This window comes from Cydia pomonella, chromosome 26 (genome assembly GCF_033807575.1).
Source record: "Cydia pomonella isolate Wapato2018A chromosome 26, ilCydPomo1, whole genome shotgun sequence".
In the NCBI taxonomy this organism is placed as follows: domain Eukaryota; kingdom Metazoa; phylum Arthropoda; class Insecta; order Lepidoptera; family Tortricidae; genus Cydia; species Cydia pomonella.
Window position 1 is genome coordinate 1,930,655 of NC_084728.1, and position 22,718 is coordinate 1,953,372.

At 38.8% G+C, this 22,718-nt stretch overlaps 1 protein-coding gene across 1 annotated transcript in view; it reads left to right on the forward strand.

Moving 5' to 3' along the window:
* Positions 1–1,310: 1,310 nt before the first annotated feature.
* Positions 1,311–22,718, forward strand: part of LOC133532307 (probable chitinase 2) — a 29,628-nt gene continuing 8,220 nt past the window's right edge. The window contains exons 1-6 of the mRNA XM_061870917.1: positions 1,311–1,501; positions 12,197–12,361; positions 13,774–13,969; positions 14,788–14,884; positions 15,777–15,880; positions 17,542–17,650. Coding sequence (XP_061726901.1) covers positions 1,429–1,501; positions 12,197–12,361; positions 13,774–13,969; positions 14,788–14,884; positions 15,777–15,880; positions 17,542–17,650 — 744 coding nt within the window. The 5' untranslated portion in view covers positions 1,311–1,428. The remainder of the gene's footprint in view (positions 1,502–12,196; positions 12,362–13,773; positions 13,970–14,787; positions 14,885–15,776; positions 15,881–17,541; positions 17,651–22,718) is intronic.

Consider the following 22,718-nt stretch of genomic DNA (forward strand, 5'->3'; position numbering starts at 1 on the left):
TTTTGCACTTTTTCTACGAGAAGGGCGTATGTCATTTCAGCTGGGTTCCAAACAATACTTGCCGCCTCAAGCTTACTCCTCACTAGAGCCGTGTAGAGCAGTTTGATGGCTCTGGGATCGTTAAATTCGCGCACATTCCTGATGACGAAACCAAGTCGCTTATAACAATTGGCAGCTAATCCTTTTATGTGGTCATGAAAAGTGATATGAATTAAATCTAAACTATATGAGCTATGCACTAGAATTTTTTTATGCTTAATAAGTCCACTATTAGCATTATATCCCCAGAATTTTGTTTATCTGGTATAATCCAAACACAAGTTATGAGGGTTCAAAAAAACGACGAAGCGCTTCGAGAAAGATAGGTAGTGCCTAGGAAAGCTCGCTTTCCTCGTCTTGGCGGAGGCACTACCGTGCTCCCAGATTCTAAAGCCTTCATAATTTTTATAAGTTTATGAATAAACGTATCATCGTTTGAGGAGTTCAATCTATGTTTGAGTTATTTGCTCGTGTTACAAGCCCCACCCGGTATACGAAATAAAATGCATTTGTACAACCGGCCTAGCCAAGGTGACAATCGCTATCGCCTCGACAGCGAAACGCTTTGTGTCTCTCTATCGCTCTTCCATATTAGTGCGATAGTGACAGTTGCGTTTTGATCGCTACGGAGCGTAAACGATTTGCACGTTAGGTACAGTCAGCCAAGAAAGTGGTTTACCACTTTTCGACTCTATTTGTCAAGTAATTAAGTCGAAAAGTGGTAAACCACTTTCTTGGCTGACTGTACGCGGCCTGGACAACTCATAAAATGCCTAACAACAAGCTCTGACGTCACACCTAACGAAATTATGACTCAACAGTCGCTCCAGACCAAACCGCAGGTAACGAAACCACTGTTCCACAAAACAACAATAAAATGAGGTCGCTGACCGAGATTCAAAATTATATTACACCTGGATTCAAATCTACAAACTAAAATTGTCTCTTACCTATGTTAACAACGTATCTGAAAGTCGAACGCATCTTTATTATATAATTTTTTATACAAAGAAATTGCAAACTTGCTTGCACAAACTCACAAAGAGATATGTTCAGCTCAAATGGACATACTTTTACATTTACACAACACCACACGATCAAAAATACACCTTAACACATAACCTTAACGTTCAGAAACGGAATAGCAAGGGAAAGTGATTAAGCGAACCGGTTGAGAATTAAAACACAAGCTGAATTGAGTCTTAAAACTTAAACGTTAAAGCTGAAAAAAGAATGGCTATGAAAGAACCGGTAAGTTTAGTAGAACGTGCAACAAATGTCAAACTCTAGTCGTGAGGATGCCGCGTCCGCGTTCGTTGTGTTCCAAATTCGAATTTTAAAATTTTATTTCTCAGTTCCGTGGATTTTTTATTTATTTTGACGTGTGAAATGGCGGGAGTGGAATTGTTTTTTTTAATTGTGGCCGCGATGGCGTCCGTTCTTGACGGCCAGACCTTGGGAGGTAAGTGAAGGGGTTTTATCAGGGTTATCGTTTTTCTGTTGTGAAATGTTTTAAAAATAATTTTGTGTACATTCTAAGTTTTAAGTTAAATAATAGTTATTGTGTCTTGAAAGTTTTTCTCACAATTGTTCTTGAGCGTAGTGAGAAAGGTTTCTCTACAGAAATATATCTCAGTTTTTGTGATAAATATAGAGGGCTTCAATATTTATTCTCAGGGACCTGAACGAAGTGTGGCCTTGAAAAAGACGCGAAGGAATTCGAAGGCCATTTTTGGACCCTAGCGACCGACGCTTATTGTGAAGTTTTTTATTTCCAACACTAGGTATTAAAAAGCCAGTTTAAACTAGTAGCTTTCCGAGAAAAAAATAAAAAAATAAATACTTACCAACAAATTTATGTAGATCGATTCTCTTTTATTCATATATAAATCATATATTTTACGAAAATTGGATCAGCAAAGGATAATCAAGATACAATACAAAACAAAAACAATACAAAGCATACAGCACATTAAGAAGGGGTAAACAACAGGCGGTCTTATCACTAAAAAGCGATCTCTTATACCAAGCAGGGCTATAACCGCGAAAATCAAAGTTCGTCAATTGCGGGCATTTTTCTCTGTCACTCTTATTACGTCTTAGTGAGCGTAAAAGAGAACAATCCCCGCAATTTGAGAATTTCGATTTTCGTGGTAGGCCCCCAGATACCATTTAAGAAAATACCTACTTTTTATTTAAACTGTATGTATTTTTATTTTATTTATTTTTACAAAAGGCAAACTTAATGCCAGAAGGCATTCTCTACCAATTAACCTTTGGGCCGAACAGAGAGCAAATAGGAATATTTACAATAGGTACCTACTTATATCAGAAAATTGAATACAAATACAAAAGTGTTTTTTTACGAATTCATATATAGTAATATACCTATAGGTATAAGTATTGACATAATATACTTACTTATATATATAAAGTACTTACATGTACATACATACAGTGTGTATTTTTGATATTACCACAAAATGATTCTAAAAGATTTTTTAAATTTATTCTTAACTTCCAGAGCAATTTTTTTTTGAGCAGCAATATATTTCATACATCATCGTGACTTGTGACGTCGCATCATTAAAAATTATTAGGAAAAGTAAGCATTTGACCACAATCTCACCTGATGGTAAGTAAGTTCTTACATTCAATACGGCTGGCTAGGGTCACGTCCCGGCATTTCGATGTTATTAAGATGAACTATTTAGAGGATAGTTTGATGGACAATAACTTTAGTAAATTTGTTCTAATTTAAATGAAATTGAGTGAACGCGTAGTTGAGGGCATTATATATTCGTCATTAAATTATGAGCAGGCTCGATCAAGGAGTTATGGAGCTAGAAGAGCTATTTGTGAGGGGTCTTGTTATTCTGGTAATCGTATTTGCACGAAAGTATGGTCGTCCTCGCTGATTCTATGACATTTAAATTAATCAATTATGCATTTTAGATTCCTAAATAAACACTATTCAATTCCACAACATACATGGTAATTACAAAGAGAGATTTATTAAACATTAGCATGCAGCTTTAATTAAAAGAAATACTATTTTTAATGATCATCAGCCATTTATTAATGAGCCATCTATTAAACATCTTAGCAGAACGTGATACGACATAATTTCTGACAAACTGGGTATTGTTTGTTTGTTGAAACTTTATTGCACAAATTTACAAAGAGTACAAATGTCGGACTTAACGCCTTGAGGCATTCTCTACAAGTCAACCATTGGGCTAGATAGAAATAGTTAGTTTGGTGCAGGATTGTAAAGAGTTGATATGGATATAGACACAAGTCGAGACTACTATGATACTATGCTTACGTAAATATACATTTTAAATATACCTACATATATGTATACATATTCGATATATATAAATAAACATACATATGCAATACAATACAAATCCTCTTTATTGCACAACCTCAGAACAAATGTACATGGAAACACATAATATACATGAAGATAGAGGTAAACAACAGGCGGCCTTATCGCTACAGAGCGGAGTTATCGATATATATATATACAGGGTGACCTTAGCCATTGGACAAACCCTGAAATCCCACGTAGGGTTACTTCTCAGGAATGCTCTGACGTTAATATTTTTTTATTAGAACAAAAGATAAAAAAATAAAAATTTTCGAACAAAAGTTATTTGCAATAATCGACAACAAAAAGACACACACTGTGTTAATCTTTGGCAGTGTTTTTGACAATTTGTTCGAAATATTTGATAATGATGACATTTTTCAAAAGTCAGAAGCTTATTAGTGTCATAAATAAAAAAGATAATCAAAAAGGTCGAAGAAGGTTCCATACGATTCTTTGAGGATATTACCTTAGGAGCTACTAACACGTACAGGCTGCTCCAAAGTAAAAAATGGTAATTTGTTAATTTCTTCGAAACCGCTACATCGGTTGTTATGATACTTTGTACACTGGTTCTAAATACCCTAATGCATATGTACATTCCGGCTTTGTCCAATGCCTAGGGACACACTGTATATTTATAACTCAACTCCGTGCTCGAGGCACACCCGGAGTGTGACTTGTTTGTGAGTGCAATCGGACGACTGATGACTGAGTGTAAGAGAGTGATAGAGCGAGAGATGCCTGTAAGTAGTATTATATAATGTGATTATGTAGATACTTTTGTACTCAATGTATAAATATTACTGTCTCCCAATTTGTGCCGCTGTGGCTTTAGCTGTTAAGGTACAATTGTAAACTGATTAAATAAATAAACAATAAACAACAATAAACAATATAATTATACAACGGCACACTACTACACACGCAGTAGGGCCGTATGCTTGTTTGCCACCGTCGTGATATAAATAAAAAAAAATCACTCCACACCCCACTAGATAACGGCACAGAATAAGAACAAAAAATAGTTGACCCACCCAATTGGTACACTAAACTTCACTTGTAAAATATGACTATCGCCATTTAGTACTCTAATTCAGATACAATACTCTTGTCATGATTTATTTATGTTTACATTTAAGATAGCAGTTAAATAATAATTATACTGTGACAACATTATTATGTTACCCCGATGAATACAGGGGTAGTTGGGAAAATAACGTTATACTGTTGGCAACACGGTAGTTTTAGCAAGTGGTGGGGACACGGTAAATGTTGGACAGGCTCGTTCACTTGGGTTGAGGCCGTCAAAGAGGACGCATCGCAATGAACTGGTTAGGTCAGAGTACCTGCAAGTATCCCGATTCTTGTAGTAGTAAGGGTTTAGAGTAACCATGCGAGAAGAAGCACTACACTCTTTATTGACACACCTCAGAAAAGATACACCTTAAAGAAAAACAAAAGATTACCTTAACCTTAGTGTTTGAAATACATAGCTATTTTTTACTCTGTGGTTGATATGTTGCTGTTATATGTTCGTATATTTTGGTTTGTGTCTGATATATTTATTATGTCTGTCTATTTTATTTTCTTAAATTGTGTGTATGAAAGTAGGCTTCATAACGTTTTTTTTGCAACACCTACTCTTTTTGATTCATTGTTTTTGTTTCCGCTACCCAAAGGTTGTCTGAAAGAGATCGCTCTTTAGCGATAAGACCGCCTGTTGTCTGCCTTTATCACTGAACAATTGTTTTTCTTATCTACCTAGTGATAGTGGCGGACAACAGGCGGTGTTATCGCTAAATATAGATAGGTAAGATAAGATATTTATCGATACAATGACCCTTCTGGGTAGGCCTTCCGGTCACTTTCGTAAAAACTAGTGCCTATAGAAATTTTATTTAGTTGCGAAGCGGAGCATGAGCCGTGGCAAAAAGCTGGGAACCGAAAACCAGTCAGGAAAATGATGATGATAAATCAGAATCTTATAAGTCAACAAAAACATCTATTTCTGAGAATCGACCGCTTCGTCATATCTTATTGGTTTGTTAAATGATTCACTTAATGAAATAAATTGGTAATATTGGACAATTAGTATATTGCATTAATTACACAAATTACCATACCTACATAATATGACGTCACAGTAATGTCAAAATGAATGCTTATTTATCTTGCGGTTTTTGCGTTTGTTACTAATATGATCGTACACAATTTGTCACATCAGGAAAGTAACTGTTTATATCCTTGTTATATCAAACGTAATCATTAACCTTTTCAACGCTTTTCCACACATGTCAAGAAATGCCATGGACGCCTAAAAGTTAACTGGTGAAGAGCGAATATGAAGCATCGCGGGCACGACAGACGATGACCGTTTTAGTGGTCTTTGGCGTTGAAAAGGTTAAACCAACTAATATGGATTATCATATCATTTGATCCAACGTATATCGTTGGCTATTCAACGCGGGAACGCTGCCGGTATTTTAGGGACGTTTGTGCCAGATACGTACCTACCTTATTAGAATATATATATGTTTTTAGGGTTCCGTACCTCGAAAGGAAAAAACGGAACCATTATAGGATCACTTTTTTGTCCGTCCGTCCGTCTGTCTGTCTGTCAAGACCCTTTTTCTCAGGAACGCGTGGAGGTATCACGCTGGAATTTATATCAAATACTTAGGTCTACTGTCTCTTGAAGCTGTGAAAAAATCAAACTTCTAAGACAACGCAATCAAAAGATACAGCCGTTTCATCGAATCAAAACCTACAGGGTACTTCCCGTGAACTCAGAATCTTGAAATTTGGTACCTCCGTTACCTCCGAATTGCGACACTCAAATAAAGGCGAGTCCAGACGGGATGGTCATATCTACGGATTTGATCAGAAAAGAAATTGGCGTCAATCTCCAATTTAATCACCAATTTTAGATTTATGGTGATATTTGAGCGCTCTAAACTAATAAATGGCCACCAAACGTGAATACTAGAGTCAAAAATTGTTATTGTTGCATTCGCACCTCCATTTTATCGGTAATATCGGTCATAATCGGCGGTCGAAATCGACGAGTAAAATTGGCATTTCCGTCCACACCATACATACATACGTATCACGCCTATTTCCCGAAGGGGTAGGCAGAGACCACGGATTTCCACTTGCTACGATCCTGACATACCTCTTTCGCTTCCTTCACTTTCATGACATTCCTCATACACGCTCGTCGGTTTAGGGTGCTCTTGACCTGGCCTTTCTTCAGGATTTCCCCGATTGGATCAGAGAAAGTCCGCCGAGGTCTACCCCTTCCAGCTCCCTCTTCTACTTCTCCCTATACTCTCTCCGTCCACACCACCTAGCGAAAAATTGTTCCCGTCTCAATAGGGTGCTTAGTCAACGTACCAATCGTTGGTCTTAATCTTCACACGTGAAGATATTCGAGTTCGTTTTGGACCATTGAAGCTTTTGAACTGTACTTGGGTAGTTGTACGGTATAGATGTCGGCAGCCGATTGTAAAGTCAGGCAGATCATGAAATTCCTAGGCATATAGTGAATTGCGAAAATCATTGTCTGGTTCCCTGAGTCGACGAAATTATTTCTGGACAGTTTGCCCTTCGGCCATCTGAAGCAAGCAGGTTTAATATGAATACCGTCAAAACACAACACGGGAACTTAATAATCGGCCTGGTTTTACGATCGGCCGTCGACATAATAAAACGACTGTTCTATTTAGATAAAAACGGCCACTACGTTCGGAAGACTCCGTGCAAGGGCTTGGGACAACAAACATCTTACGGTAAAAACGAAAATGCTTATTTACCAAGCGTGTGTCCTAAGCACTCTTCTGTATGGAGCGGAATCCTGGACAACTTACGCAAAACAAGAACGCCGGCTGAACTCCTTTCATATGCGCTGTCTGCGGAGCATACTTGGCTTCACATGGAAGGATCGCGTGACAAATGAGTCTGTTCTAAGCGAGGCACAGCTCCATAGTATCACAGCCATACTAAAGAAGAGACGACTGAGGTGGCTTGGGCATGTGTATCGAATGGAACGGACTCGTTTGCCACGTCAAATCCTGCTAGGGGAGGTTGCAGACGCAAAAAGACTGGTCGGGCGGCCAATGCTGCGCTTCAAAGATTGCGTCAAGCGTGATATGGTTACTTTTAATATCACATATAACCAATGGCAAAACCTGGCCGAAGACCGACCCGTATGGCGTCGTGCTATTCACGATGGTCAGGCCACACACGACGATGCCTGGTTTACCTCTTTAAGAGAGAAACGTATGAGGCGCCACGAGCAGGCCTCCAACCCTCGCCCACCTGGGCAAGCATACACCTGCCGCGTGTGTGGACGTGGGATCCTCTCTCGCATAGGGCTATACAGCCACGAACGCAAGTGTCGTTACCAGGATGCTGCTTAAAACATCTCACGCAGATGAAAGGGCCTATTTATTTAGATAAAGTGACAAACATTAAAAGTAGTTTATCTGTTATATTGGTCATTCCAAGCCATTCCGGTTTTATGACCAATTCAACCTTGCGGCCATGATATTTAGCGACGGGGGCGTGACACACCGCTCACACGCGCCGTTTTGAACTAAATATAAAATTTAAAAAACGAGTCAGACCAAGATAAGTTGGCAGCGATTTTATCAGCCCAGACAGTGCAAGTGTTACTTTAAATAGCAAAGCTTTATGAAAATATGACGTTTACTTAACACTTTTTTTATACTACATCGGTGACAAACAAGCATACGGCCGTCCTGATGGTTAAGCAGTCTCCGTAGGCTATGTACGACTGCAACTCCAGAGTCACATGCGCGTTACCGATCCTAACAATCTGCACCCTCGTTGTGCTCTGGCAACCTTACTCACCGGCAGGAACACAACACTATGAGTAGGGTCTAGTGTTATCTGGCTGCGGTTTTCTGTAAGGTACTTCCCCAGTTGGGCTCTGCTCTAGATCAGGCTGCTTGCTTACACAGGCTGGTTTATCGAAATCGTTGCTAATTTAACTTGGTCTGACTCTATTACGCGTGAACACGTCGCAAATTAGCAAACCAATTTATTTATTATTTAATTTAATGTGGATACCTACAACGTAATGCCTGATTAAATAAATTATCTAAATATAAACGTCAAATCGACTACTCACTTCCTTAGAGTTGGACCAAGATAAATCTGCAGAAATTTTCTAGCGCAGAGCGTGGAAGTATATTAAACGTCATAATTTAATGGACATTTGACTTTTAAGATAACACTACGCTCTGTGATAGGAAATCGCTGCAGAGTTATCTTGGTCTAACTCTATTGCTTTTCGTCTATGCATCTTTTCGTTTAACAATTTGAGGAAAGCAACATAAAACAGGAAAAAACACATAATTTGTACAAAGGCGAACTTATCCTTTTCAGGGATCTCTTCCAGTTAACCGTTGACCACTTAGGAAACTGGGGAATAGTGCAACCCGATAAGAAGACACAAAGTAGAGTGATTCTAGCGAAATAACGGTACTTTTCTATGAAATTCTATTTCGGGAGAAAACGGTTTCTACTAATTAAATCTTAACAAATCACTTTGATTTTGATGTCGATCGCTTCAGCATAATATATTCTAGGTTTATACTTTCACTTTTTTGAAAAAAAGAACTGGTTCGGCGTCTTCGGGAGAGGGGCTGCGACCCCCGCTCTGGATCGTACCTGGTTCAATATGTCTCAATTGTAGTGCAGCGAAGAAATGCTGCAGGCATTATGGGTACTTTTAAGCCAGGTACGATGCAGGGTGGAGGCGCATATTAGGTCACTTAGGTATTTTGTAGTAATAAATAATAAATAAATAAATATTATAGGATATTATTACACAAATTGACTAAGCCCCACAGTAAGCTCAATAAGGCTTGTGTTGTAGGTACCTAGACAACTATATATATAATATGTTATAATTATAAATACTTAAATACATAGAAACACCCATGACTCAGAAACAAATATCCGTGTTCATCACACAAATATATGCTCTTACCAGGATTTGAACCTGGGACCATCAGCTTCATAGGCAGGGTCACTACCTACTAGGCCAGACCGGTCGTCAGTAGGTAGGTAGGTTAGGTATTTTGTGGTAGTTAGGTATTTTGTATTTATGAAATGAAATGAAAGCATTTATTTCGGACAAAAACATCCATATTATGTTAGTAATGACTTACGGCTAAGTGTGTTAGTAGAAAGTATAATTGCAATTTGGAATGGCATGCAAAAATTAATTAACAAAAAAAAAATAATTAACAAAAATTAATTTATAATTAATATTTATGTTTGTTCGATTACATTGCACTGTTGTTATGATAGTTTAAATTTTTGAAAGAATATTTTATTTTGTATTGAAAATTTTGAAAAAGAGGAGAAGCTATAAACCTAGTATTTTAACGACCGGTTTGGCCTAGTGGGTAGTGACCCTGCCTACGAAGCTGATGGTCCCGAGTTCAAATCCTGGTAAGGGCATTTATTCGTGTGATGAGCATGGATATTTGTTCCTGAGTCATGGGTGTTTTCTATGTATTTAAGTATTTATAAATATTTATATAGGTATTATATATATCGTTGTCTAAGTACCCTCAACACAAGCCTTATAGAGCTTACTGTGGGACTTAGTCAATTTGTGTAATAATGTCCTATAATATTTATTTATTATTTATTTATTTATTTAGTATTTCATTGTGTCAATAACATACTAAAAATCATGGAGAATGAAAAATATTTAGAAGTGAAAAACGTTTTCTCTTTTCGTATAGACGTTCACGTAACTTATTCCCTCTTAACGGACATAAACAGTACTCGTGAACGTGAACGTGACGTACGCGTTTGCGTTAAGTCTCATTTTGTATGGGATTTAGAAACAGCGCGCCAAGCGGGACGTTTTGGAAACTCAAAATCCCATACAAAATGAGACTTAACGCAAACGCGTACGTCACGTTACGCCATCGAATAAAATGTACACTAGGGGTACAATAAAAGTACCTCCGGTTTCACGCTACACTTTACTTAAATACATTACTTTCTCACCAAGTACCACTGTTACCGAAAATACGAGATACCGTGAACAAAGAAGTTTCACGCTCGAGATATTTGTCACGCTAGAGGATCCATGTCACCGAAATAGTAGAACAGGGTCACACGTCTTTGTACCTACTTAATGTGCTCAAGGTAGAAAATTAACTTGAGAGTATAGTGGACCAATGCTTCTTCATACAACTCTTATACTTAATCTCCTCCTTCTTCTTCCTCGCGTTGTCCCGGCATTTTGCCACGGCTCATGGGAGCCTGGGGTCCGCTTGACAACTAATCCCAAGATTTGGCGTAGGCACTAGTTTTTACGAAAGCGACTGCCATCTGACCTTCCAACCCAGAGGGTAAACTAGGCCTTGTTAGGATTAGTCCGGTTTCCTCACGATGTTTTCCTTCACCGAAAAGCGAGTGGTAAATATCAAATGATATTTCGTACATAAGTTCTGAAAACTCATTGGTACGAGCCGGGGTTTGAACCCGCGACCTCCGGATTGCAAGTCGCACGCTCTTACCGCTAGGCCACCAGCGCTTCTTAATCTTAATTTAACTCTTATACTTAATCTTGATTAAAAAACCGCAGACAATCAAACGTATAGTCTAAGGTGCAGCTCATAAAATACGGTGTTGCGTGAACAAAAGATTTCCTTTGACAGGAGTGGTCCTTAGGACCCATGGATGGATCTAAGAAGTGGAGCCACCAAGATTTTTTATTTTTAAGGGGGGCGGGGCTCTCATCTTTATGTCCCCTCACCTTCTTGGTCTTGTTGTTTGTTCTTTATCTTTGGTTCTGTCACCTTTATGTATATTTTTTTTTTATTGAGAAACAAACAGTCTTAAAATATACATATGAGCAACTTAGCTAATAGCTACACATTGATTTCGTTATAGACCTATAGTATCCTAATTTTAAATTTCGATGTACAATTGAAAAAAAAAATAGTGTAATGTTTATCTATATGTGACGTTATCTATGAAAAGGGACCTTATTGTCGATGGCGCTTCCGCCGTAATTAACGATGCTCCGATACAAATACAACGCTGCGCGACGCAGTGCGGCGTGAGCGCTATCGACAATAAGGTCCCTTTTCTAGATAATGCCACATATAATTTAAACTACTAGGCCGTCTGGTATCGTTTTCGGGGATGCCGAATTCTTTAATAGTATTCTTTAAGTAAATAAATAAATAAATATTATAGGACATTATTACACCAATTGACTAAGTCCCACAGTAAGCTCAATAAGGCTTGTGTTGAGGGTATTTTATACAATGATATATATAATATATAAATATTTATAAATACTTAAATATATAGAAAACACCCATGACTCAGGAACAAATATCTATACTCATCACACGAATAAATGCCCTTACCAGGACTTGAACCCGGGACCATCAGCTTCGTAGGCAGGGTCACTACCCACTAGGCCAAACCAAAAAATATGAAAAAATTTGGCATAGAGATAATTCGAGTCCCGGGGAAGAATATAGAATACTATACAACCCAAAAAAATAGTGGGAGTAAAAAGGGAGGCGGAAATTTGAATGGGGAATCAATAACCGCTGAACCGATTTTGATGAAATTTAGCATAGAGATAGTTAATTAAGGTCCCGGAGAAGAACATAGAAAAAATTTTATCCCAAAAAAATCCTTGAAACTGAAAAGGAATCTCTCAAAGGCATGTCTTCTAATAAACTATTAACCAATTATTTAAAATTCCAGGCCCCATGCACGGAAAAGTGGTAGTCTGCTACGTTGCCAGCTGGGCCACTTACCGGCCCGACGCCGGGAAATACGATATTGGCGACCTAGAACCCTCCTTGTGCACACACCTTGTATATTCGTTCGCTGGACTGGATGAGAGCACAAATACCATTAAAGTTATGGGTAAGTTATTTCAATATTTAGCTTTTACCAAAGTGTAGTAAAGAGAAAAGACTTACAATCTCCATAAATTCACCAGGAACTCCAGGAACCTATGCGTAATAATTAAAATTAGGTTAAGAAAATGGAAGAGTTGGTGGCTGAGCCCAATATCATCGGCGTAACTAAATCCCACAGACTTCGCTGGCTCGGTCACCTACTCAGAATGGGGGAGGATCGCGTAGTCAAGGAAGCGTACTTGGGGCGACCAACCGGCCGTCGACCGATCGGGTGCCCCAGGTACCGCTGGTGTGATGTCGTGGAGGCGGAGCTACGTCGGCTGAATGCCAATTCATGGCAGGAAACCGCACTGGATCGGGACAGGTGGCGTTCTCTCGTTTCGGAGGCCAAGATTCTTTTTGGATCGCTGAGCCAAAGCAGTTAGTTAGTTAAGAAAATGGAGGGTAGAGGTAAGGGAGAACAGGAGAACAATCTCTTATGGGAGAACTGTTGAAAAAGTGTCCAGCTAGCAATAGTTCAAAATCTCTCCGATGGCGTTAGGGTAGCACAAGGACATGACATGAACATAGTTTTTGACAGAGTGAAGTGCGCTGTCAGTGATGTGATTTTTTTTATCAAAGTCAAAAAAGAAATTCGGGAATATTGTGGCGTCATCTATTTAAGGTTTTTTGATGGACACTTTTCATACACATAGATTGTTCTCCTTACCTCTACCCTCCATAATTAAGAGTGCGCTCTCAAAACAATTGAAATCTAGAACATTTGAAGTTATGCTGTCAATCAATCTCCAGACGAGAATGGGAGAAGATGACGTCGGTGGCGGTTCCTGGGTCTCACTGTTTTGCTAACAATTGGGTACTTGACACATGTTGAATATTATAACAAAATTTAGTTAAATGGATAGAAAATGAGCCATTCATTATAAAAAAGTGGAATTTAAAAAATTATATTGAGATTATAAAACAATACAAGGCTCCGAAACCTCAAAAAAAATTTTTTTTTGTCTTTCAAAAATATAAAAGAAAATGGTACCATTCGATTCCTTACATTTTATTGAAAAATAAATTGTATGACAACTATACACATAAACGCAATATTTCAGGGTCAAATGGCAATTTCCTTGATCTTCCATACATTTAGGACAGACTTATATGATGTGACGTCACATCACCTTATCATTTTGTTAGAGGCGTTTCAATCGTCGAGTGCGAGCGTCAGTCCTATATAGACATTTGATCCTCAGGAAAATCAAGATCGTTTGACATTATTTACAAAAAACAGTCAAGTAGCCAATTGGTATTACCTTTATAATGTGGCATTCGATTTATTCTAATTACTGCATAATTCGTCAATCCCATTTTTGAGGATTGAATCCCGCTGTGTAATTTGCCTAAAAACGAAAAAAAAAATTTCAGACCCCTGGCAAGACATCGAAAAAAACAACGGTCAAGTTGGCTACAAAGGCTTCGTGGGTCTGAAACAGCGCTACCCCCACCTGAAGGTGACCATCGCCATCGGGGGCTGGAACGAGGGCTCACTCAAGTATTCCAAGATGGCCGCCAGCGAAGAAAATAGGAAGACGTTTATTGCTAGCGTTATGGCGTTCCTGGAGTAAGTAGTTTCTATAGATACATAGAGCTCGTCTTCGCCATAGAAATAGTACATTACGAATAAGTGCGAAAAATAGCAAATTCGAAACGAGTGGCGATAAATTAAAACACGACCGAAGGGAGTGTTTCAAATTGAAACGAGTTGCGAATTACCTATTCGCACATGTATCGTACAACATTTTACAGTACATATGGCCCTTTAAATGTTCGACACAGTAACGTAATATGCTAATTTTCGCACTAGTGCTATAAAGTACATAGGTACTGTAAATAAGTAACGTAGAGTGCTCACTCCATATATCAGTTTTATATTTGTTCCTGAGTCATGGGTTTCTTCTGTGTATTCAAGTATTTATAAATATTTATATATTATATATATCGTTATCTTAAGTAGTACCCTCAACACAAGCCTTATTGAGCTTACTGTGAGACTTTCATATCAATTCAATTTTTGTAATAATGTCCTATAATATATATTTATTATTGACTAGTGGATATGCCGTCCGACTTTCATTTCAATCCGTAAGTCGCGTGTTTAAATCCTGGTGTGAAACAACCCTACCAAATTACATAGGTAGTTTATGGTATGTTGTCAGCAATGTTAAAACGTGTTTTTAATTTTGTCGCATTGCATATGCTCTGTCCCTCACGGGCGCACGCGTATAGCACATCTATAGGATGCTACAATCTATGTAGTTTGAGGCAGCAACGCAGTCGGCAGTAATCTCGCGCTGCATTACTGCAGCAGTAATGCTAGTGTAGTCTTAATGGGAACGTTACCTTTATTACTTAATTTTTAATTATTATTTTTTGTTCCAGCAACTACAAGTTCGATGGTCTGGACTTGGATTGGGAGTACCCTGCGAGAAGAGATGGCAGACCAGAGGATAAAGCCAACTACGTCACTTTGGTTAAGGTAAAAAAAATACATTATTACTCCCTGAGGCGGCCGGAACCGGCGAGTGTGGTTCGAGCGGTGGTTCGCGCGGCACGATCAAAATGTATTGACTTGAATGAACCTGAGGCCTACCGCGTACCACTTTGACGTGTTGCATCTCTATCGCACTTGGAAAAACGTGCGTAAGTGTGACACCCACAACACGTCGAACGTGATTCGCGGTAGGCCCTGTTTTGGACGACAGCGGTGGCAGCTTGCCGTGACGCCCGCCGCCCCGCGCCGCATGCGTCCAGTCCGCGGCTGCATAGGAAGGTTTTCAGAAGAAAATGTACCCGTTTTGGTTTAATTTTCCATAACGGTCCATTTTCAATCAATCCGGTTAACGGTTAACTGCGTTACAAAACTGACTATTAAAAGTGGGATACTTTTTTATTGCTTAAATCGATAGTGCTCCTGATTTTTAGTAGAAATAACCCAAAATTTGTTAGGTCTTTAAAAAAGGTACCGGGTTAGTACACTTATTTCTGAAAATGCCCATAGACCTCGTGGATACCCAATATATGCGCCATTATTTTGATAAATTACCAAAGAGGCAATAATAAAACCGTATTAATCGTCGCACATGTGAGGTCTGTGCTCAATAGTAGGACATATTTAAGTTTATTTATTTATTTATCACCATCAGGGCACGCTAGAACGATCCGGGTCTGGGAGAAGCGTCAACAACTTGATTTCATTGATGAGTGATTTGATCGTGATGCTTCTATAGGAAACGAAGTGTCGGACGCCTTGGCCCGGGCCCGGACGGTTCTAGCATAAGTCATCCTTCACTATTACAACGTTACTGTACAGCGGGCGGTGTCATGTTTCCTTGATAAAATGATGTTTTGAACGTTCTAATATTTTTCAGGAACTTTCAGAAGCCTTTCAGCCCAAGAAATACCTTCTGACGGCAGCACTCGGTGCTGGCAAAGAAACGATGGACGCCGCCTACGATCTCTCCAAACTTAGCAGGTACAGACCAATCATCATCAGTTCACCAGTCACTTGCATTTGAGGCCGATTCAAACGTAGGAACATTTTGACATCAAAACCATATCATTTCGTTTTCATTCGGCCGTGCCTCTCCTCTCCCCTACATAGTTTTTAGATTTGTAGCTGGCCCTGAGCAGCTTATCCTTTGTCTATTGTTAGCTAGAACCGCGCGTGCCACTACCTGCAAAGAAAGGTCATTTTAACCCAGTGGTGGGCAAAGTACGGCCCGCGGGCCAGCTCCGGCCCGCGCAAGGCTTTCATCCGGCCCGCCGCCGGTCCTTCGAAATAATTAGTATATAGCTCGAGAGATAACGGTTTCAAATCAAAATGTATTTATACTGCAGTTCCGGCCCTCCTCGGATTTTTTTATATTTTCTGGCCCCCCATGAAAAAAGTTTTCCCACCACTGTTTTAACCGGTTATTGAATTACAACTCTTGCCACTACCTGCAAAGAAAGGTCATTTTAACCGGTTATTGAATTATAACTCTTATAAATAAGATTCAAAATGAACAAATGGAAAAATAATTTGCGATTTCTTGTGTGGTCCCTATACGGTTACTGAGTCTCGGCGAGTCGAACGCTACCGAGCCAGTCTAAAATGTGTCCTCGATATGCGGAACAATGGCGCGTTATCGGAGAGCGCACCTACACTGGTTTTTTGAGCGTTGGACTAGCCCGTGCTCCGGTACCAATTAGAATTAGGTATACGACCCTTTTTTTTCAGGTAGTGGCACGCGCGGTTTTAACAATAGACAAAAGATTAGCCGCTCGGGGCCAGCTTCAAATCGAACGACTATACGAACAAGTACGATCGAAATGCTTAACGTATGTACAAACAAGTCTGAGCGAATTGGACGCTTGAATGATAAATAGATAGATTTTATTTGGTACTAACCATGCACACGTAACGTTAAGTTACATAGTAATAATTAATTACAAAATTATTATAAATTAAAATACAATGTCAATAAATTATTCCAATTTTTTTATACCAGGAGGGTGGCTGATGGTAAACTGTCACCGAAGCGCGTTGCCGACCCTTTAAAAATCTGTACACGTAAAGATCGGTGTCATAAAATCAATAAAATATAATTCAAATTAACTACTTACAGTTAGGTACAATGGAAATAATCACAAATATCGATTGACATATATCTAAATAGCTTGTGTCGTGGATACTAGACAACGGTATAATAATATATAGTTATATATAAAAATACATAGAAAACAACAATAACTCAAGAACAATATTTGTGATAAACACACAAATAAATACCCATACCAGGATTCGAATCCGGAACCTCCTGCTTCGTAGGCAGGGTCATTTACCGACTAAATGAAATTAAATTAAATGAAAATGAAATGAAATGAAAATAAAATGAAATGAAATGAAAATCTTTATTTCCGGCAACTAGTGGCAAATAAATAAATACCTTAAAACTAACATACATATATTATAACAATATATCTTAAAACTTAACACTACAAATCACATTACATATGGTTTCGATGCAACGCAACCCCGCAGTGTCAGGGAGCCGGTTTCGGAACCGCCGAAACTTGACACCCTTTGGCCAAAACTCCTCCTTGTTGAAAAGTAAAGTACCTTCGATTTACAACTGTCAACCCTGATTTTAGGTACCTGGACTTCATCCACATGATGTGTTATGACTATCATGGCACTTGGGACGGCTTTGTTGGAGCCAATGCTCCTGTATCAGCTCCTGAACCTGACGTGCTGAGCGTGGTATGTATGGACAGAGCTTATTAGACCGAAGTATTGCCTTCAAGGTTAAATTTCTCCTTGTAAGTTATGTGTCATGACTACCACGGCACTTGGGCCAGCTTTGTTGGAGCCAATGCTCCTGTATCAGCTCCTGAACCTGACGTGCTGAGCGTGGTATGTATGGACAGAGCTTATTAGACCGAAGTATTGCCTTCAAGGTTAAATTTCTCCTTGTAAGTTATGTGTCATGACTACCACGGCACTTGGGCCAGCTTTGTTGGAGCCAATGCTCCTGTATCAGCTCCTGAACCTGACGTGCTGAGCGTGGTATGTATGGACAGAGCTTATTAGACCGAAGTATTGCCTTCAAGGTTAAATTTCTCCTTGTAAGTTATGTGTCATGACTACCACGGCACTTGGGCCAGCTTTGTTGGAGCCAATGCTCCTGTATCAGCTCCTGAACCTGACGTGGTGAGCGTGGTATGTATGGACAGAGCTTATTAGACAGAAGTATTGACTTCAAGGTTAAATTTCTCCTTGTAAGTTATGTGTCATGACTACCACGGCACTTGGGACAGCTTTGTTAGAGCCAACGCTCCTGTATCAGCTCCTGAACCTGACGTGCTGAGCGTGGTATGTATGGACAGAGCTTATTAGACCGAAGTATTGCCTTCAAGGTTAAATTTCTCCTTGTAAGTTATGTGTCATGACTACCACGGTACTTGGGACAGCTTTGTTGGAGCCAACGCTCCTGTATCAGCTCCTGAACCTGACGTGCTGAGCGTGGTATGTATGGACAGAGCTTATTAGACCGAAGTATTGCTTCAAAGTTAAATTTCTCCTTGTAAGTTATGTGTTATGACTACCACGGCACTTGGGACAGCTTTGTTAGAGCCAACGCTCCTGTATCAGCTCCTGAACCTGACGTGCTGAGCGTGGTATGTATAAACGGAGCTTATTATACCTAAGTAATATTTGACTTCAAGGTTAAATTTCTCCTAGTAAGTTATGTTTCTTTCTTGCACCAACGTATAAGGTGTTTGTTTCACCCAATGGTTGACTGAGAATGCTTTTTGACATTAAGTCCGTAATTTGTACGATTTTTCTTTGTTTGTGCAGTAAGGTTTAAATAAATAAGTAAATATTAAATTGTGTAATTGTTCAGACCCCTGCTGCGTTTGCTGTGAGATTCAGTGCGCGCGAGTAATTTTGCCGTCAATATTGAATAGGCGCTTACTGCACCGCTATTCATAATTTTTGTATGTCTACCCGTCCCTTGCACTTTTTCATTTCTACCATGTAAGACGTTCATCATCAATTAAATAGTTTAAAAATATAATTTTGGGTTTTAATAGTCATATTAAGGCTCCGTAATGTACACTACGATACAGTAATATAAGTAAAAACCGTTCGTTTTTAGTGTTATTTTGCTAAATATATAGGTAGCAGGAAAAATAGTAGGTACTGTATTGTATATACTCGAACTAAACTGATTGCTACATAAGTATTTAAGTAGTTCTTTGTTTATCAAATACCACAAACAACGCAACAGAAATGTCGATAAGTCGCGGTTAATTAATTGCCTAAAAGGAAAATAATAAAATGAACTCATTTATGGGACCGATATGATAAACAGGGCAATTCGAACGTGTACTGACATCATAACGATATTTAAATGATATCATTTAATTATCGTGAGTATCGCTCCCGCAAATACATGTATGGAACTACGAGCGAAATGCACGATAACTGAATGATATCATTTAGATGTCATTCTGATGTCAGGTACGTTCTAATTGGCTCGAAAGTCGTTTCAAGCGATTATTTTTCGTTTGGTAATATGGGCTACTCCGTAACGCAATTAGAGCGGCCGTGTCGCTTTTAGCGGACATAAGTGTCCCGTGATCCGTGCGCAGTGTCCGTGATTCAAATCTGACCTTCTTCCGAGTGACCTGTCCCGTGCTCCAGGTCCAATGTCCCGTGTTCCTAGTCAGCATCATGTGTCCGACGGATCTGCTCGCTATGCTCTGCACTGTTGCGTTCGCCTCTGGCTGCACTAACCCGAAGATAATAGTGCCTAACGCGATTACTATCAACCGTTTCCATCATGTCAAAGAAGGACCTACTGAAGTCTACTGCACAAGTAACACCAACGAACTTGAGATAAAAACACTCGAAAATGTACTTATACAAACCGTTAATGCGACAACGGTTAAGACAATAGTTAATACTAAATCAAACGCTATTTTTCTTCGTTGCTTCCAGTCTAATACATCCTGCAACGCTTTTATGGCGGTTAAAGTAAATTTTCACCCGAATGTTACCGGATTTGATTGTTATTCACATAATTTTGAATACCTCAACTGCTCTTGGAGCACAAGTATACGGAACTATCAAGGAAATTTCACATTGTCTGGCTTCAACGGTACACAAGTGTGCAAAGGTCGCCTACAGATGGAGAAAAAAATGTTTTGTAAATTGCAAATGAGCGAGGAATATTTATTTCAAGATAAACGCATTGAATTACATTTCCAAGTATGCAATGCATTAGTTTGCATCAACGAAACAAAAGAAATAGACATAATAGAGGTAACTAAACTGAAGAATCCCGAAATTATTAAGATACAGGCAAACGGTACAAACGCCATCTTAGAATGGAGACCTTCCGGGAAATTGTGGCACAATATCAATATATATTTTCTAATTCAGTATACATTCGCGGATATAGAACCAATCTCCATTTCTGGAACTACAAAATTTGACTTGTCTAACACATTAAAATATGAATTTAAATTACCATGCCCTGGAAAACAATATAAAGTGCGGATATCATGTAGACTAGTGAACGCCCTTCCAAAATATATGTCAAACTTTGCATATACCTCGGTTAGAACTAAACGGGATCCTGATGCGTTAAACCTGGATCCAATATGTAAGATTAAACCAGCTGTGTTAGAAGACTCATCAGTATTGACTTACAAGACTCAAATATTAAGTCGAGAAGTGGACGAGATACTTAATAATCACGTAAAATTATTAAAACGCTTGAAGGAAAAAGCCGAACTTATTAAAAAGCTCGTGAACAACTGATTGAAATAAACACAAAACTATTGCGATGATACCGCACATTGAACTACTTAAAATAGTTGGATTAATCACAGGATACAACACACTAAACAAACACCTACACAATATGGGTAAAACAGACAGCCCCATGTGCAGAGCGTGCATGGAAGAAGAAGAAACAACAAAACACATTCTCGTAGACTGCAAACAGGTAGAAGTATACAGGAGCAAATACCTAGGGACTCCGTGCACTAAGAGAGGCAGATAGCAACCTGGACACTGCTAGGCTTCGTGGAGGAGCTGGGGTGGTTAGAGTAGCGCTATCTCGTTTCACGCAAAATAGTGGTTGTCGACTTGCGGAAAATGTCCAGAAGCACTAACTAACTAACCGCACCTTGAGGCCGGTTCTTATTCAATAAATTGTTAAGGTTTTGACCCTGCTTTGATTGTTCACGCTGATTTTCAAGGTCATAATAATCCTACCAATAACCGTTTAAAATTTCCGATAATTTATATAGCAAAATAAACAATTGTGATGTAGATTTTTTTTCTTTATTACGTAATAAATATTTTTGCTTTGTAATTTGTCATTTTTTTGCACCACCCATACTCGTAACAGCCGTAATAGTTCATTACGATAGAAGTGCGAAAAGTACTAAATTCGCAACGAGTGGCGAATTACCTATTCTCACGTGTCTCGTACGTTTTACAGTACTTTATGGCCCTTTAAATTTTCGACATAGACACGTAAAGTGCTAGTTACCGCACTAGGGCGGTAAAGTAGCAATATGTAATGTAAAAACCATTACCATGATACTTATTATTCATAAACTTATTACCACTCATAATTTTAATTTTTAGGATATGAATTCGATATGGATAAGATATGAATCGGTATCCCTAGTGTAAATTTGATCGACATCATAACGTGACGAACGCGTTTGCGTTAAGTCTCATTTTGTATAGGATTTTGAGTTTCCAAAACGTCCCGCTTGGCGCGCTCTTTCTAAATCCAATACAAAATGAGACTAAACGCAAACGCGTACGTCACGTTTCGAAATCGAATTTATTTACACTAGGGGTACAGATCTGTCAGTGTCAAAAGTATAAGTTTATAGCGTAATATTGATAGCTTATTATGCAGTCAACAATCGTGGAAGTGTGCAGCTAATAAAAAACTAAACTAAAAACGCGTTTTTTTAACATCCGTGTATTCATTAATTAATTACATAGGTACATTTATTTATTACTATAATAGTACATTACGATACAAGTGCGAAAAATAGGAAATTCGAAACGAGTGGCGATAAATTAAAACACGACCGAAGGGAGTGTTTTAAATCGACACGAGTTGCGAATTACCTATTCGCACATGTATCGTACAACGTTTTACAGTACATATGGCCCTTTAAATGTTCGACACAGTAACGTAATATGCTACTTCTCGCACTAGTGCTATAAAGTAGCCCCATATGTACTGTAAAAAATATTTAAATATATCCTAACAATTAACATTAATTTACTTTATTTTAGAGAATAATGATATAATTTTAACAATACAAAAACTATTACATTCTCAATTACTCTGAAAAAAAAAAACATTAAAATGGACTATAAACTAAACAGCCCGTCCCGAGCCCTCACAGACGCAAAGGTGCCCATCACGCTCGCCGCGTTGCCACGCTGAATCGCGATAGACAGCCTCGGCATCAGGAATGACCCGGAACGAGGGTCATGACCCCTCTCCCTCAACCGCCGCCCCAATTCGCCCAAGAAAATTTTGGCCTCGGCACACCAACACCCGGACGTCTCTACCGCTAACGGGACAAACATATACCTATCTCTTTTATTAAGGCGAAGGGTAGGGCAAGGTCTTTCCATACAAACTTTGTGCGCGTTTTTCTTCATCTGTGTTCGCGCTACAGTTATTATTTTTGGTAAATATGCTTATTTTTCTGTTAGCTAGGGCTTGATGTTTTTTTTTTTTGTATTTTTTTTTTAATAAAGAAAAAATTCTGCATCA